General features: G+C 36.5%; 1 protein-coding gene across 1 annotated transcript in view; it reads left to right on the top strand.

The window, feature by feature from the left end:
- The window catches only part of Nckap1 (NCK associated protein 1), an 81,557-nt gene that overhangs the window by 30,322 nt on the left and 32,191 nt on the right, over positions 1-19,044 (top strand). The window contains exons 7-16 of the mRNA XM_059260792.1: positions 983-1,120; positions 2,020-2,068; positions 4,733-4,889; positions 7,715-7,771; positions 8,634-8,730; positions 9,044-9,150; positions 9,840-9,972; positions 12,745-12,826; positions 14,674-14,732; positions 18,285-18,430. Of these exons, the coding sequence (XP_059116775.1) occupies positions 983-1,120; positions 2,020-2,068; positions 4,733-4,889; positions 7,715-7,771; positions 8,634-8,730; positions 9,044-9,150; positions 9,840-9,972; positions 12,745-12,826; positions 14,674-14,732; positions 18,285-18,430 (1,025 nt within the window). The remainder of the gene's footprint in view (positions 1-982; positions 1,121-2,019; positions 2,069-4,732; positions 4,890-7,714; positions 7,772-8,633; positions 8,731-9,043; positions 9,151-9,839; positions 9,973-12,744; positions 12,827-14,673; positions 14,733-18,284; positions 18,431-19,044) is intronic.

Below are 19,044 nucleotides of genomic sequence, written 5' to 3'. Positions count from 1 at the left end.
AGGACCAGAGTTCAGTTCCCAGTACCTACATCAGGTAGCTTATTACAACAGACTGTAGCTCCAGCTCCAGGGGATCCAGCATCCTTTCTAGATTATATGTACCTCACATGAGGACATGTATATACACACTAGACACACATACACATGAATAAAAAAACTTAAAGGTCAAGAAACAGATGATGAGTAATTAAATACTTTTGTCAAGAAATGCATTAAGAGTATAGGGGATGGAGAGATAGCTTAATGTTTAGGAACTCTTGCTCTTATTCTAGTGGACCTGGTGTTGTGTGACAAAACTTTTTCTGTGGAGACGGAACACACAAATCTACTTAGGAATGTGATCACAGAGTCCTTTTATTTTAGCAAGAATCATAGCTTAAACAAAAAGCACGAGAGTTCAGTGCTACTGTTTGATAGATAGATAGATAGATAGATATAGATATAGATAGATAAATAAATAAATAAGATTCCCAAGGTTACCACACATTTTAACCTTTCAGTAAGTAACTTGTAGAGTTGGAGAAATGGCTCAGTGGTTAAGAGCACTGGATGCTCTTCTAGAGGACTCGGGTTCTAAAGGACCCAGGTTCAATCCCCAGCATTCATATGGCAGCTAAAAACCTGTATGTAACTCCAGCCCTGTACCCTTCTTGTAGATCTTCTGAACTCTACAAGGATCAGGCACATACATGGTGCACACACATATATAAAGGCAAACACCCATCTAGTAAAATAAATAAATACTGTGGCTTTTTTTTTTTTTTTTTTTTTAAAGTAACAGTGGTTTCCTGAGTAAAGTTGTTGCCCAGGAATTTAGACTATAACTTTTGTAGAATTTAAAACAACAAAACAAATTTAGAAGAGACTTGAAACCCATTATAGGGATCGTGGTTGGAATCAGTTAGACATGTATAGCCCTTGAGACAGAAGTCTAAATGGAAAAGAAGCACACTGTTCTTCAGCTTATTTCCTGTTTTATCAGTCTCTTTCAGACGCGCTGATTTCTCTTCAGATGGTGTATCCTAGACGGAACCTTTCGGCAGAGCAGTGGAGAAACGCCCAGTTGTTGAGTCTCATCAGTGCACCTAGTACAATGCTCAACCCTGCCCAGTCTGACACTGTACGTCTTTTTTACCCTTTAAACGCATGTTCACTTATCATTTAAACATGTCATTGCAATTTTTTTCTAATTAACATTAGTCCATCAGGTTTATTGTAAAATGAGTGTAAAAGTCACACAGCATTTTAAAAAACTTTCTTAGATCTCAGAAATTGAAGTTAATACAAATGACGGTTTTATCTGGGGCTGGTGAGATGGCTCAGTGAAGGGAAGCGCTTGCTGCCAAGCCTGACAGCCAGAGTTTGATTCCCAGACCTAGGGCATGGTGGAATAAGAGCCAACGTGGGCGTGCGTGCATGCGTGCGTGCGTGCCCACTCAAATCAATGTCATTTTACAAAATTGTTTCTACCATTGTATAAAAATCTGAAGATGTAGACAAGTATAAAGAAAAAAGCAAACACATGTCATATCTTACCAATTAAGAGAAAATAATTATTATAGTCTGCTATGTTTCTTTTCAACTCCCTGTTGGTAGATGAACATGGATATTACTGTTTCAGAGAATGCACACAAACCATTGTTTCACTTAGGAGGAGATGCAGAGGATCCAGGCACAGGAATCTCTTTTCACTTGACTAAAATAAATCATTTGCAAAAATGCAAACTCTGAAAGTGAACTTGAGAATTGGAAATTTATCATTTGCCAGAAGACAGTTTGGCATCAGTATAGGTCAGAGATGGCTGAAGGTGTATAAATGTGAGACTACAGCTCTTGTTGTCCTCTGCTGGTTGTAAGTTTAAGTAATTCTTCATTTTTACCCAGTGTCTCCAATTTCTGTGGTATTTGAACCAAGAATTGAACAGAGAGAATTAGGAGGAAGAGAGGTGTAAAGAGACTAAGCAGGAAACTATTTAAAGAATTTATGTTAAGCACAGGTGTATCTGTTCTCTTTTTAAGATGCCTTGTGAATATCTCTCCTTGGATGCAATGGAGAAATGGATTATCTGTAAGTAAAATGGGTTAGTTACGGGATTACCTCTTAGGTTTAAGCTTTAACAAGGAAATACCTGGTAATGTGCCTTCACTCTGTAGTGAACACTTCTGTGCTTTACCTCATTCGTTTCTCATGCTGATCCCATCAGATGTAGATAGTCATAGAAATGAGAATCTAAAGTTACATCACAGAGCTCCTGAGTGACAGAGACCAGGGGAGAGCTAATGCCAATGCTCAGGAGCTATATTGTCGCCGGTATCATTTTCAGTGTTGAACTTTTGCTTTTAGGAAGTTTTTTGTTTTTTTTTTTTGTTTTTTTTTTTTTTTAATGCCACATCTATTTAGTTAAGGGTTTTGGTTTTAATTTGCATGTGATAAATGACTTACTGTTTGGCAGTTTGATAGATTTACGAGAGATAAAATTACTAGTGTCTGGTCCTAGACAGCTCAGAAACTGGAAAAATAGACATGATAGAGAATGAGAGTTAGTGTAGTGTATAGTCACGTTCCTTCTTCCCACTGCTCACTACCAGAGGGAATAGTTTTGAATAGCTTGTGCTTATTTCTTGATGTATTAACTGTCAACTTTTTATTACAGTATTTCTCCAACTAAAGTGAAGGACCATTTTTCTTTAATAGTTCAGTAAAATAATGAATGGATTTTTTTTTAACAAAAACAAGTATTAGATATAAAAGTCCATAGTTTTGTTAGAGTTGGCATAATCTAGCAATTAGATATTAAGTTTGTACTTTAAAATTACGACAAATTTTGAAGTACTCAACCTGTGTACAAAATTTCATTATAGAATGGTACTTCCGCCAGGCGGTGGTGGCGCACGCCTTTAATCCCAGCACTTGGGAGGTAGAGCCAGGCGGATCTCTGTGAGTTCAGGGCCAGTCTGGTCTACAGAGCGAGATCCAGGAAAGGCACCAAAACAACACAGAGAAACCCTGTCTTGGGAAAAAAAACAAAAAAAGAAAAAAGAATGGTACTTCCAATAACATTAATTTAAATATGAAAGAGAAATTTACTAGCACATGCTACCTGTGCTTAGACATTGTAGTTAATTTTGTTACTTTTCAGATTTGTGATAGTAATATTTTTTCCTTGAAAGGTAGTTTACATTTCTATGCCTTGTCTATTAACTTGATTTTAAAGAAAGGTAAGGCGTTTGAAGTATTGCTTTTGCTTGATTATATAATGATTCTTAGTTTTTACTTTATGTGTTTGGCTGTGATTGAAGAATTGGGTTGAATAATAAGATTGGCTGTATGGTAACCATATAGCTGTCTGGTTAGGATTTCTGTTGCTGTGATAAAACACCATGACTAAAAACAACTCGAGGAGGTTTATTTCAGCTTACATATCCTGATCACAGAGGAAATTCTTGGCAGGAACTCAAGGCAGGAACCTGGAGGCAGGAGCTGATGCAGAGGCCATGGAGGGTGCTGCTTATTGGCTTGTTCCTGTGGCTTGCTCAGCCTGCTTTCTTGTTCACCCCAGGACCAACCACCAGCCCAGGGTGGCTCCATCAATGGGCTGTAGCCTCCACATCAATCACTAATTAAGAAAATAACCTACAGACTTCCTTATAGCTCCATTTTATGGAGACATTTTTTCACTTGAGGTTCCCATGTCTTAGATGCCTCTTGTTTAAAATTACACAAAGTAGCCAGCACTTTGGAATTCCATTTAAAAAAAAATAGGAGTGACTATTGAGAAGGAAGAAAATTTCAACAAAAGTTGAAACTGTGTATATGTAGCAAGGACCAAGTAAATGTTGAATGAACAATGAGGCTTCATGCCTTTGAATAGAAGGCTAGAGAGAGCATTTGTAAACATATATATATAGCATTAAACATTTGTGTAGGGTTTCCAGATTAGGCAACCAAAAGTAAAAGATATTTAGAATTCATATAAAGAGAGCGGCTTAATACATGCAAAAATGTTGGACTTCAAGAGTTAATATTTGGACTCTTCCTTTTCTTTTTTTCTTTCTTGAAACAGTCTCCTAGCCTAGACCTGGCTAGTTTGGGGCTCATTGTGCAGACCAAGCTGGACTCAAACTCACTGCTTGCCTGCCACTGAATGCTAGGTTAAAGACATGTCCCATCCTGTCCTGCCTGCCTCTGTTACTTTAGAATTGTTGGACTCTCACTCCCTCAGCTGTAAAAGAGTGCTACTGTCTTGTCTACTTCACAGAGTAGTCCCATGAGGTGATATGTGTGCAGAGATTAGGAAGGGAGAGACTGCTGAGCCAAGCACTGCTGTTACTCTAGCAGTCTGTCTGCTGATCACAAATGTTGACTGCTTTGTTTTTCAGTTACTTTAACAGCTGTAATGATTATGTGTTGATTTCTGATCTTTTGCTTAAAATGTTTTTAATGTTTGAATTTTGTTTAAATTTCATTCATACCTCTTTCTAAAAGATATATTTCCCTCTTGTTAGTGCATCTTCAAAGAACTTACTCTGCAGAATATAGAAAATTATAATTAAAAACATATACATACACATACTGTATGTATAGATATGTATGTATTATATTATGAATCTCTTAGGAGCCTCCATTCAGTGATGGAGGTTGTTTCCTCATCTGTAGAAAGTTACACTGTAACCAAAGGAACTTGTCTGTGCAGTGCTTCTAACTCGTACTTGTTTTTCTTTGTGTTGGAAGTTGGCTTTATCCTGTGCCATGGGATGCTGAATACGGAGGCCACAGCACTGAACCTTTGGAAGCTAGCTCTTCAAAGTAGCTCTTGCCTCTCTCTCTTTCGGGATGAAGTTTTCCACATTCACAAAGCTGCAGAAGACTTATTTGTAAACATTCGGGGGTATGATGTTTTCAGTTTATTCATTTTGAGGGGGAGAAGCTGGTAAATGCAGTCTCTTTAGTAACACATTTTGGGGTTAGAGAGTTGGTCATGTCCTACGGGAAAGTGTGGCCTAGACTGTCTCTGATGCCAGCAGGTTGCTTTTAACAACATCCTGGTAACGGTAGAAATAAGACCCTTATAGGTAATTTTACTAATTAAAATCTTTAGGGCTTCTTACCCTTTTAAAATTTGTATTCTAGATAAATGTGTCCTCTTTTTAATTCATACATGATTTTATGCATAATTATTACTGAAAGCAAAATATAGGGTATATTTCCCAGCATGGTGTCTCACACTTTTAATTCCAGCACTTGGGTAACAGAGTCAGGCAAAACTCTGACTTTGAGGCTTGCTTGGTTTATAGAGTGAATTTAGGGCTATACTAAGAAACCTTGTCTCATCCCCTCCCCCAAGTAAATAACAGAGCGTGTTTATAAGAGTTTGAAGCAGTCAAAGTCATTAAATTATAGTGACAATTACAGAAGCCTAATCACAGCACGTAGGAATCGTGTTCTTGACAACAGAGTGCACCCAAATGACTCTAATTAATCATTCTTTGCAAAGCAAATACTTCTCTGGAATGATTGTGGATGTTCCATTTGTTACTATCTTTAATAACTACATTTCTCTTGAGGACCTGTAGCCTTGTTAAATTCACACATGAGTAGTCGTATAATCTTGTGAATAAAGAGCAGATAAAATACCCTTAAATTGCTTGTACTTAGCTGAATATGTTGGATATGGTAACTTCAGGAAAAAAGTGAAATTTGTATATATTTCATGTCCAATTCAGTATTTCATGAAGTTGAGCTTTTATTGGTTGTTAAAAAATAACAATGTGTCTAGCACTAATAATTTGAGCCAGTCTTGTATCTTAGTGGGCATTTGAATTGCCCTGGCAATGCAAATTGAATACAGGTTCTCCAGCATCATTATTATTGTGGAGAAAATAAAATAGTTTGTCCTGTGCACCCTGAGTAATTTATCATTTATATTTCCATACATAGCAATGAAATCTTAGGGATATAGCTCAGTGACCTTGTGTGTGCACACTCTTGAGCAGCCATGACCTAGATGAGAGTGTAGGATGTCTCTGTTTTCACAGATGAGCCTTGTGCCTCTCTAGACACCACTGCCATTCTTACTCCTTCCTTTGTTACTCCTAAGCAACAGGGTTCGGACTTCTGTCATATTAGTCATAATGGATAAACAGTGCCAAGTTGCTTCTCCGCTTTTATTTTATTGAGATTGTAAATGACAGACCTTGTATTATGTCTTAATATATTAGTCATCGCTTTATAGAATCATTTAAATACATCAACATTTTAAACCAGTTAATGTATATATATTCCATGAATTTATGCATAGTATAAGTCTGATGATACCCCAAAATTATTTTTATCCTGTTAGGCTTTTTTTTTTTTTAAGATTTATTTATTTTTATTTTATGTGAGTGAATTTTTGCCTGCATGTATGTCTGTGTACTATGTATGTGCTGGTGTCCAAGGAAGCCAGAAGAAGGTGTTGGATTCTCTGGAATTATAGTTATGGACACTTGTAGAATTGTGAGCTGCCGTGTGGGTGTTGGGAACCAAACCCAGTTTCTCTTCAAGAGTAGCAGATACTCTAAAGTGCTGAAACATCTCTTCAGCCCTGGTCCTGGATGGCATGTCCCTAACCCCCCAAACCCACTTCCTTCTTTTTTTTCCTTTATTTTTCTATTTTAAGTTATGAGTCCCATTAAAAAGAATTGTCATAGTCAAATCATGAGTATGAAAGTGTATTAATTACAAAGGCCCATCTTACACATTTTAGACATTTTCTCAAGGAGAAAATGAAACTCCGAGTGCTTACATAAAGAAGTTGGGATTCATCTTAGTATTAATGGCTCAGCTAAGTTGTCAAGATGATTTTGTTTTTATGAATTTTGAATTTTTATCAGTATATTCATGAAGTTATTTATTAATACACTTCAGTGGTATATCTGAACTAAATAATACTGGAATTCTGTTTCTTTTACTTTTTATTGGAAGGCCCTTTTTTTTTTTTTTTTTCCTGGAGACTGAGTCTCATGTATAGTCCTAGCTATTCTGGGAGTCAGTGTGTAGACCAGGCTGAACTTGAACTCACAGAAATCCACCTGCCACTGCCACTGCCTCTGAATGCTGGAATTAAAGGCATGCACCACAAAAAAATAAAAATAAAAAATAAAAAATAAAAAAAATCCCTGTGTGTGTGTGTGTGTGTGTGTGTGTGTGTGTAAAAATAAGCCATAGTTCTTTCTGTCTCTCAAAAAAATTTAAAGTAATGAAAATGCTTTCCTGCCTTAGCTTTCTGTCCTCAAAACAACTACATTCAAAGTTGCTGCTGTTAATTGCTCATTTGTGCCCTTTTAGAATTTATCTATGCTTATGAGTGGCCTTGCTAGTCAGAGCAATCATTTTTTGAGTACTTTAGATACTTGGCAGTCACCTGATTGCATCAAAAGGAAATTGTAATATATCTAGAGCTTAAGGAAATAACAAAGTGTAATGAAAATGAGCATCATGAGGTTTCATTTTATTTTTGGATTTACTGTAACTAATACTATCTTTCTAAGATTTGATTTGAGTATGCAAAGTACTTGGAAAATACGTTTTAGATAGATACACTTCACCTGTCATTTCCTTTGTAAATCATTGTTATTGTTGAAAATAAGTATTTCAAATTGACTTTCTGTATTTTACTTCTTTGACTTTCTTTCAAATCAAGATTGACATGGTTCATATTTTCCTTGCACACAGCTACAATAAACGTATTAATGACATAAGAGAATGCAAGGAGGCGGCTGTATCACATGCGTGAGTAGTTCCATCTGTGAGGAATTTTTTCTTAAAATACTACTTTGTTAAATGAAGACAGGTTAGTGATGTGCAAATGTATAAGATGAGAACTTTGTATTGAAGGAAAAGTAAGTATATAACCTTTGTATTACTGGTAACTTTGTAATTAGTGTAGATCTTAGATGTTTTGAAATACTGATAAAGAAATTCCATGCAAAAGACTTTATTTTAGTTGTTACCTGTTTAAAAAAATTTTTTTTACATGTTAGTGAGAATAGGCATGAGTGCATGACTGCTTGTGTCACAGTACATATATTGTGGCCAGAGGACACCTTGTGGACATTAGTTCTCTCAGTCCACCACGTGGGTTCTGGGGAGCAGACTCAGCTGGTCTAGACTGGTGGCAGGTGCTCTACGGTCCTAGCCATTAGCTCCTACTGCCACTGTGTTCCCCACAGCAGTGCTTTCCAAGCTGGGTTGACTTCTGTCCACCTTCAGGAAAACTGTTACGTTCTTACACTGACCCAAACAGTGTGAGAAGATAATACACTTTCACAATATGTGAACTCCTCACCGTGCTCCAGTTTTATATTCTGAAATTAAGAAATCTATAGAAATGACTATTTCAGATCTGTAAACAACTTTCCAGTTTCCCTAAGAAATAATTAGATACCTCAACATAGATGTTAAATATATGATGACATATTCTCCCATGAGCTTAGAGAAGATGAAATGGTGATACTGTCTGATCCGTCAGTGTTTCTATGGAGGACGGCAAATCACAAGTTTTAATTCTCATTCTTTGTCTGTTATCATTCTGTGTCTACGTTTTCTGCCTGAGTGAAGCACGAGTGACATGTGATGATATCTTTCTCTGCAGTGGCTCAATGCACAGAGAAAGGCGCAAGTTCTTACGGTCTGCACTGAAAGAACTGGCAACCGTCCTCTCTGATCAGCCTGGCCTGCTTGGTCCCAAGGTAACTGACTGAAAAATGTGCCCTGTCAACAGCGGAAAAGCATGTCCTGTTTATGAAATTTGACTCAAGTTTGAGCCAAGAATGGATTTGCTGACTTGAGGCTCAACATCACACTTCTTTCTCTCTTTTCCTCATTTCTTATATGCACACTCATCTTTTTGGGTACTGCTGTGTGCTCTGTCTTGTACTGACTGCTTCTTTTAAACTTAGTATTATTTCTTGCTAGGGACTTTTCACTTAGAGCAAGCCTATGAGCAGTCTTGGTCCTTAATCATTGAATAATCAGTTGTTGTTGTTTTTTTTTTTTTAATAGGCACTTTTTGTTTTCATGGCATTATCTTTTGCCCGTGATGAAATTATCTGGCTACTCCGTCATGCAGATAACATGCCAAAGAAGAGTGCAGATGATTTTATAGATAAGTAAGTTAGTCACATTAGAGGAACATCTATTTCCTGTTTATTTTGATTTATGGGTCATGAGTCTGAGGATTTATATTAAAGCAAAAATGTTAAAGATGTTTTGAAAAACTCTTTGGGGTTCTTTATATTTGTAATAGAAGAAATGTTGGTAAGGTGGTATTAAATGATGTAATTAGAATGTAAAACTCTTAAGACTTTTAGTGTTTCTATTATAGTAGTGATCAGAAAGTTGTTCTTTGGCTCTGCCCAGTAATACATATCCTATGCATTTGGTTTTCAGAATTAATACTGCACAGAACATTAAATAAGAATCGTAACATGGTCTTGTTGCCATCAGTGTGGCATTTGAAATACCTTTTAGTCTCTGGTTTTTCAGTCAGGTAGAGGATTGAAAATAGAAATGAGTACATACAGAAAATCTTATTTCTTGTTAATACTCTGACCAATTTTTTAAAAAATGATGTAGCTATGAGAAGGGAAAATTTTACTTGCATTTGAATATTCAGTCTTAGCGTTTTTTCTTTCCATGCTTTTGTTGATATAAAAGAATTTTAAAAGGAAGTGATTGACATTAAAAATTATAGCCTTTCTTAGGGCAATAGTTGTAGAAATAATACCAAAACATTTAGTATATTCTGTGACGACAGTGAACTTATTCTCTGAAACCTTTCTTTTGACTTTTCACAAAGGCACATTGCTGAGCTGATATTTTACATGGAAGAGCTTAGAGCACATGTCAGGAAGTATGGGCCAGTAATGCAGAGGTACTACGTGCAGTACCTTTCTGGCTTTGACGCGGTGGTCCTCAATGAGCTTGTACAGGTAAGAAGTCTTCTAATTTTCTTTGTTCTTTGTTTCCCACCTGTTGAGTAATTGACATATGTACAACATGTATCAAATGGTATAAATAGAAGTAAGCCATGGTCACTTTCCGCCAGAGAGATCATTGTCTACAGGTCAAGAAACAGTTGTTTACATTGTAGTTGTTTATTTCGTGTGAGTTTGTACAAACTTGAGAATGAACACAATAAAGAGGACAGTTACTTATTCCCGGGATGGTTGTATATACTAACCAAATTCAAGAGGGCCTTACAAAAGAGCGTAGTCCTAAGTCAGGACTTGGAAAGATCATGCTGGCCCAGTGTGGCTGCAGCCTTGCCTGAGGCCCAGGAGAAGACAGACCAGAGAGAAGAGCAGTTCTTGCAGTAGGCTACGTAGCACTGATGCAAGCCTGAGCTCGGACAGCTGCTGCATTAAAGACACGGGGAGGTGGGGAGGTGGCGGACGGTCTGAAGGGGGTGGGGAGGAGGACACCTTTGAGCAGCAAGTTGCAAGATGGCCATTGAATGGAAATTCTGTCTGAATCTTATTCAACTGTCCTAATTTTACTTTTATTTTGGATTTTCCTCTTTGGCTTTTAATCTTGGCCTTTTGCTAAAAACTTTTTTTCTGTAATTTCTTTACTTAGTCTTTTTTACTTTAACATAAATTGTCTTTGATTTTATTGAAGATAAACTATGATAAAAATAGTTATTTTATTTTGCTTCACCTTATAAACTCACAGGTACCTAAGACTACTGTAAATTAATGAACAATACAAGAAAGGAGCAGTAAAATTCTCTTTAAAGGCTCTGGTTTTCCTGGATTCTTCATTTTTTATCCACTAGATGGCACTCAGACCTTTTTTTTTTTTTTTTTTTTTTTAAGAGACTGGTCATTAAAATGGACCAGAATACCTGTTAAATTCCAAGAGCATTATTGCTTTGTAATTTTATTTACAGTTTTTGACTGGATGAGTGTTAGCCTATCATTGCTTTTTATTATTTACTCATAATAGCATATAATCTTATAAAAAACCCAAACTTCCTAGTTTCATGTAATTTTTAAAACTATGTTGTAGCTCTTTGGATTTTTACTAAGAAATTTTACAGGTTTTTGATATATTGCTAAAATGTGTAAACCACTTAATATATATTGGTGTGTTTTAGCTAAAATAGAGTGTACTAACACTGAGAAAGTTCTTCACATTTCTCCTGGGATTGTAGGAAGATTAGTAGGAGTAGCAAGAATAATAATGTTAGAAGTTGCTGTGCTCACTGATAGTATATCTTAGTGAGCTGCTGTAGCTGTGAAGGTAGAGAAAACGACCATTGTTGAAGAAAGGGGCTAATATAACTGGTTGGCATTTATAAGGAGCAGAGCTAGTGTTCAAATTGAAGTCTGAACAGGAAAGACAGCTTTTTACTTCCATCTTCTTTTCAGGATACAATCATGGTGCTTTTAACTTTTTGCTAAGGTGTAAATCTAAAAGTAAGATTACAAACCTGTTAATGAAGTTTATTGTCAAAGATGTTAGTTTTTATATTGCATTGATGTATAAAGAACAAAATTTGAGCATTTTGGCCATTTTTAAATTTATAGTTCAGTGACATGTACACTTATATTACTGTGTAAGTCTTAGTGTTTTCAAACTATATTTTATATACATTGTTTATGAGCTAGGCATCTACCATTGTTTAGCTATTTTTTTAACTTTTTAAAAAGATTTATTTATTTATTTATTTATTTATTTATTTATTTATTTATTTATTATATTTTATGTGGAAGGGTGTTTTGTCTATCTCTGTCAGCATACTGTTTGTATATGAGGTGTCTATTGAGGCTAGAAGAGGATGTTGGATGCCCCTGAACTTGAGGGACAAACAGTTTAGAGTCGTCGTGTGGTGCTAGGAGTCCAGTGCAGGTCCTGGGAGAGCAGCCAACTCTTAACCCTGAGCCACCTCCAGCACCAAGTGTGCTTCTGTTGTTGTATTTTGTTGTTAATGGCCACTTGAGGTTCAGATGTTAAAATTCAGTTTTTGTTTTTGCTCTTGAAGTGCTGTAGATTAAACTAAGGGCCTGTTACCTGTAAGCAAAGAATACTACTGAGTGACATCCCAATCCCACAGAAAACTGCTCATTTTCTTAACCAGTTAAAAATAGTTTTACTGTTCTACTGTGGCCCTGCCATGTTGAACATGAACGTGACTAACTACCCCTGAAAGGTCGGCGTGGGAGTTTTCTTGTTGTTTCCTTGCTTTTTTTGTATTTTGTTTTGTTGTGGGTTGTTGTTTTTTTTTGGGGGGGGGGCGGTCCTTATTTTTGAGGCCTTTTTTTTACATGTATTAAAATAATGTTTATAATTTCTTTTCAATTTTGATGCAGTACGTATTCATGTAACTCCCATCACATTTGACCTAGAACATTCCCAGCATCTTTAAAATTTTACTGTGTATCTTCATGTGGATTCCTCGTAGATCTTTCCAATGATTGATGTCCTGTCCCTGCAGTTGTACTTTCTGAAACTTTTTTCATGCATGTGGGATCCCACTTTATAATCTTTAGGTTTTATTTCTTTCCAGTAGCATAGTGTTCTTGAGATTTATTTAATTGTACAGATCTGCATTTAATTCCTTTTTCTTCCTGAAAAATAATTCTGAAGTGTGGATGTACCAGTTTATCTATCCACTTGTTGATGGAGCTGTGAGTTGTCTAATTAGATGACTTTCATATTACTGGTTTTTTTTGTTTTTGTTTTTGTTTTTGTTTTTTCAGAATCTCTCTGTTTGCCCTGAAGATGAGTCAATTATCATGTCATCTTTTGTTAACACTATGACTTCCCTCAGTGTAAAACAAGGTAAGTAAGGGCATGTTGTCTTTCAGTTAGAGACTCAATTTAATTATTAAACAGAAAGAACTTTAATGGTTAAATTTTTTTGTTTGATATATTTGATCTGTTGCTTTTGTCTTAATTTAGTTATGTCAGAGCAAGGATTTCCAAATTGGGTTTCTGATGGTGTTCATAAAAAGTTTAAGAGTCATTTTGTAATGTTTATTACTTAGGAGAAAAGAGGCACCTGTGACAACCAGGTGACATGAGAGTGCTGAGTGTTGTGATGTGTGTGGCTCTGGCACCCTGTGACAACAGTGCATTGGTGTCAGGTATAGCGTGTTTATCTAAGCCGGGCATGCTGGGAACCTGCAGTCCCAGCTCTACATAGTGGGTTCCAGTGAGGCACTGATCAGGAGGCCAAGTAATAATAGTAATTCAAAGTCTGTACCAGTGACTTTATATATGTTGTCCCATTTAATCCACAACATTAAAAAAAATTACTACTTTTATTTGTCAGATTTGGAAACTCTGATTTTCCCTAAAGGGTTAAGAATTATTTATAAGTAAGAATAGTAATTAGAGGTTAGGAATGCCAATCTCAAAAATTGGTGTTGCACCTACACCAGCTGGCCATTGTTTTGAACATTCTGTTCCAATAGATTGATGTGCTTAGGATTGTATTCTTTTTATAAAAAGATGTCAAAAACTCTGAAAAGATCAGATCGATAACTGTATTTTAGTTCCATCAAGCTTTATGCTTAGTATGTAGTAAGGCACCTACTACAGTGTTGTGTAGTGATGCTTGGCTTGTGTGGCATTACCTTATGGTAGGAGCTTTAGCGTGCTAACACTGGCCTGCTCTCTTAGGTTGGCATTGTAAGCACAAGAAGACTCAGCTCTTCGATAGAAGCCTGCTTCTCACTTGGCACAGTTGCTGTCCTTTACAGGATTTAAGAAGTGCTGAAGTCTTAGCAACTAAATTAAAATTTGTTGGTTTCATTTTTTTACTTAGAAAATTCACTTACCATACAACATCCTAACTATTTTTCAGCGTATTGTACAGTTAGGTATTCATTGCCTAAGCACTAGTCTGCAGAGCTTTTTCATGTTGGAAAATTGGACTCTGGTACTTAAACTCCATTTTCCACGCCTACAACCCATGGTAACGCTTCTACTTAGCATTTTTTTGTAAATTGCTCTACAACACTTCTTAGTGGAGCCATGTAGCTGTATTTTTGTGGCTGGCTGCTTTTGGTTTTTTCCTTTTTTTTTTTTCTCTTTTGAGAGGTGATTTTGTATGTTACTTTAGGCATCCTCCAACTCTTTACATAATCCTTCTGCCTCAGCCTCCCAAGTACCCGGGATTTCAGGTGTAAGCCACTGTACCTGGCTCTGACTCATTCAACATCAGTGTTCAGCCATATGTAGAATTTCCTTCCTATATAAAACTAATATTCTTTTGTGGTTTCTATGATGTTTTATTAATTCATTCATTTTTAGCAAACACTTAAGATGCTTTCAGTACGGAGTATTTTGAATTACCCAGGTATGACAATGGGCATACAAATACCACTTTCAGACTCTGTTTTTCTTTTGGTTATATACCCAGAAATTGAATTGTCTTAGCTTTTTGTGTTTGTTTGTTTTGGTTTTTGTTGTTTTTGAGACAGGATCTCACTCTGGTTGTCCTGGTATTCACTGTGTAGACCAGAATGTCCTAGAACTCAGAGACATCTACCTGCCTCTGCCTCCCAGGTGCTAGGATTAAAGTCCTGAACCACTAACCCATGTGTGTTAGCTCTTAAAGTATAAAATATAATTAACGATTTGTAAAATGGTTAATTTGTTTTGTCCTCCTTTTTTCCTTACAGTTGAAGATGGGGAAGTATTTGATTTCAGAGGGATGAGATTAGATTGGTTTAGGTTACAGGTAAGAATAACTTGATTTTTATTGTTCTGTTTTGTTTAAATACATTATTTAAACAAAATATTTAACTTACTGAAAAGATGTCTTTTATGTGATGAACCACAAACATGAAATATTTTATACATTATTAAACTTGTATAAATATATTTCTAACAAGCCAATGTAGAAGTTTTTAATAAAATAGGTTATAATTTTATGATATGCGTAAATTTATATCCCTAGCTCTCTTGATTATCCTGATTCAGATATTTAAATTTTAATGTGAAAGTGCAAAGTTTCTTTTGATAAAACACATTTATAGTGTAGCTATAAACTTTAAAAAAAGGTTGATAAAAACTTGGACTTCTATGCTGTTCAGTACTTGGTATAAATAATACTTCCATTATAATACCAGAGCAGCTGCAGACAATACATAAATAGAGTTGTGATGTATTTCAATAAAGCTTTGTTTATAAAAATAGGCAACTGGTCTGTAGTCCCTGGTCTACCATCACCTGATCCATTGCCCCAGACTTATTTCTGAACTACAGAACTACATAGTTTTGGACTTCAGTAGGATCACTTCATATATATTTCTCGAGTATCCTGTTATCTTTGTGTACCGTAAATTAGCAGTAGTTGACTGTATTTTTTGTTAGTTATTACACAAAGAAGAGGAAGTTACCCTGTTTTAAGAGTTTTATAATCTAACTATGGAGACAAGGCATACAAAATTTAAAAAAATAAAACAGTTGAAAATCTAGAAGACTGGGGCTGGAGAGGTGACTTAGCAGTTAAGAGCACTGGCTCTTCCAGAGGACCTGGGTTTGATTCCCCAACACCCATACGATGGCTCACAGCTGTCTGTAACTGGTTCTAGGGGATTCAGTGCTCTCCTCTGGCTTCTGGGCACTAGGCATACAAATGATGCACAGACATACATGCAGGCGGAATACCCATACACATTAAATAAATGAATAAATTAATTAATGGTTTTTAAAGGATTGAGTTAAGAGACACCACAGATATGACCGTTAGCTAGTGACAGCATCGAGAGGGAGGAAGCTCAACTGGTAGAAATAACTCACACAGAGTTAGAAAGATGAGTGGGATTTAGATATGAAGAAGGTAGCTTGTGCAGGAGAAGGACAAAACTCAGTTAAGTACAAATAAACTCAGGAGTGTGAAGTTTTCTTGTGAGAAGGAAATACGGATGGTAGTACTTCTGTCACTCACAGTTGATTCCAGGTTGAAGAACGAAAGTGGTCAGATAAACAAGCATGGCCAGGGGAGCTGAAGGGTTCTGCAAACACCAGCAGTTAGTTGTTGCAGTAGAGCAGAGCCAGCAGAATTAGCCTTGGGAGAATTGCGATGTGTGCTTTGCCCTCGCTGGAGTCCTACCCAGTTTTAATTCTGAGATTGTTATTTTTTATAGATCATTTTCATGTTTCACTTTTTCGTACTCTTGGGAGTTCTTTATCTATGCATTTTTAGTCATTTTCTCTTACCAAAGGATCACATTCCCTTATCAGTTTAGTCCTTTAGGCACTTAGACATCTTCAATTCCATTCCAAATGTCATCTCCCTGTCTTTCCTTTATTTGGATTGGATTGTTCCTGTCTTAAAAATGGTGTAGGGACACACTTCTTCCATTGTTATCAGCAGTATGTTTTCAGCCATTTCCCTTGGCACTGTTTCTTCTGAATCTATTTTCACAATGTTATTTACATTCTGAGCTGTTTTTGTTTTTGTTTTTGTTTTTCTTCATTGTTTTTTTTTTTTGTTTTTTTTTTTGGTTTTTTTTTTTTTTTTTTTTTTTTGGTTTTTTTCAAGACAGGGTTTCTCCGTGTAGTTTTGGTGCCTTTCCTGGATCTTGCTCTATAGGCCAGGCTGGCCTTGAACTCACAGTGATCCACTTTGCTCTGCCTCCCAAATGCTGTGATTAAAAGCGTGTGTCACCACCGCCCGGCAAATTCTGAGCTTTGTAAGTAGGCACTAGTTAATGGAAATCTTTATTAAAGTCATGGCTACAATTAACTCCTTTAAAACAGATTAAAGGCAAATAAATACAATTAGGCTTTTTTTAATGTAAGTATTTACATCAGAAAATTGACATGTTTGTTTCTTATTCTCTCCTTTGTAGTAAACAAAAACTAAAACATAAAGAACTGCGTTTTCTCACTTGTTATTAGTGAATGGTAATGTCATCTACCTGAAGGCCTCTTGCCATTGTAAGATTAAAGATTTTATTTTCCTCTTGCTTATAAAACAGAACTCAGTTTCCTGTCATTCCTTGATTGACAGGACATGGAAATCCAAGAGACCAAGTACTTGATTTTTCCAGCATGCATGTCAGCGTGTGTGCATCATTTTCTCCTTGTCTCTGAGTCCTACAGGAATAGGTTAGGGCTTTGCAGATGGATGCCTTGTGTGCAGCAGATTATGTTGCAGCTAAGGGATCCTGAGCTTGAGGAATTGTCTGTTCTCTTAACAGTACACATGCAGCTCATTGTTTCCGTAAAAACATTGCCTCATCTTTCAAATTTGATTGCTATACATCCATAGTATGGGTCTTGAGTCTTTTTCATATTTAACAAATAGTAGGAGTACATGAGACTCATCCAGAAGTGCCCCCTCATAGCCGGAACTGTCATCAACATCTGGAATTCTGTTGCCTAGCACACACAGTCATTTCCTACAGTGAATTATTTGAGGGACTATCACTGTAGACCAAGCCATTGTAGGTCTGACACATTGCCAGCATGTTCTTCTAATAGGCTTCTGCCTCTGTTTTTGCTGTCTATCTATACCCAATTTCCTGCTCCTTCCATACGCAGCCAACTTTCTTAAATAAGAACTGGCCATTAGTGGTTCACCCAAGGTTTTGAATCCTTTAGCATGATACATAATCTGGTTGAATCTCATTCTTTACCACTTCCTTTCTTTTGTTTTCATTCAAACTCTGGCCACTGTGACCTATATTTATTTGTAAGCACCTCTCTTGTTACTCTCTGTTCTTTTTCAGTATCCATTATTCACAGACAGGACTCTAATATTTAATTTGGTATCCAAGTCATGGGGTTTCTTCCTCTACAACTTGCTTGAGAGTGTTAGTTAAGTCTTAACTTTCTTTGTCCAGTTCATTTTAATAGTTTACTTACTCGCATATGTTTGCAAAAGCCATCAAATTAGTTTAGTCTATTACATTGTCCAGTTTTGTGTATGTGTGCAGATGGTGCGGGACAGGGCACACAAGGAGGTCAAAAGGAAACACTTGAGAGTCTAGGGATTGAACTAGATCATTTGGCTCAGCCACAAACAGGCCCACCTGCTGAAACAGTTGTAGAAAATGATGTTACTGGTACAGTGTTTTTCAATAATGGACTTTTCCTCCATTTTGTGATGGTAAGATTTGAGTCTCTCCCTAAACTACTGTTGTTTGTTGTTGACCTGCTACAGGCATACACTAGTGTCTCCAAAGCTTCACTTAGCCTTGCAGATCACCGAGAACTTGGAAAGATGATGAATACAATAATATTCCCTAAACTACTGTTGTTTGTTGTTGACCTGCTACAGGCATACACTAGTGTCTCCAAAGCTTCACTTAGCCTTGCAGATCACCGAGAACTTGGAAAGATGATGAATACAATAATATTTCATACAAAAATGGTAGATTCCTTGGTGGAAATGTTGGTAGAAACATCAGATCTCTCCATATTTTGGTATGTCCTAATATTCTTTAAATCTGAACTGGTAATGTTTCTTATCTGAAGCTGCTTGATTGTTTTTGTTAGTACAATTCTTAAGATAGTTCAGTATTGGACTCTTAACCATAAGAGAACAATAGACTTTTATAAAAACTTTGTAACAAGCTGGCAACTGGCTGGTGACTCACACCTTTAATCCCAGCACTCGGGAGGCAGAGGTAGACAGATCTCTTAAGTTCAAGGCCATCCTGGTCTACTGAGTGAGTTCCAGGACAGCCAGAGCTACACAGAGAAGCCCTGTCTCCTTTGTAACAAAAAGAAGCTTGTCAAATTGAGATTTTTATGTCTGGTTTTAGTTACTCTTAAGAGAAACTGTTCATGGTGTGAAATGTCTTTTTTCATTTCGTTTGAAGATGTGAATCTCACGATAAGGGCTCTTTCACATATTTATTCTGAGTGTAAATACGTTGTGGATAAATCAAGGAGAGCAAATATTGGAACTGGTAACTTCATGCCTATAGTGTTAGACAGTTGAGTCACAGGAATGTGCTGGCTGCTCCCTGCATTGTTAAGCACAGCCTCCTATTACACTTAGCACTGACATTCACTTTTCTCTCCAGAAACTTTTT

This window comes from Peromyscus eremicus, chromosome 4 (genome assembly GCF_949786415.1).
Source record: "Peromyscus eremicus chromosome 4, PerEre_H2_v1, whole genome shotgun sequence".
NCBI classification, from domain to species: Eukaryota; Metazoa; Chordata; class Mammalia; order Rodentia; family Cricetidae; genus Peromyscus; species Peromyscus eremicus.
This window is presented reverse-complemented; position numbering and strand designations above follow the sequence as displayed.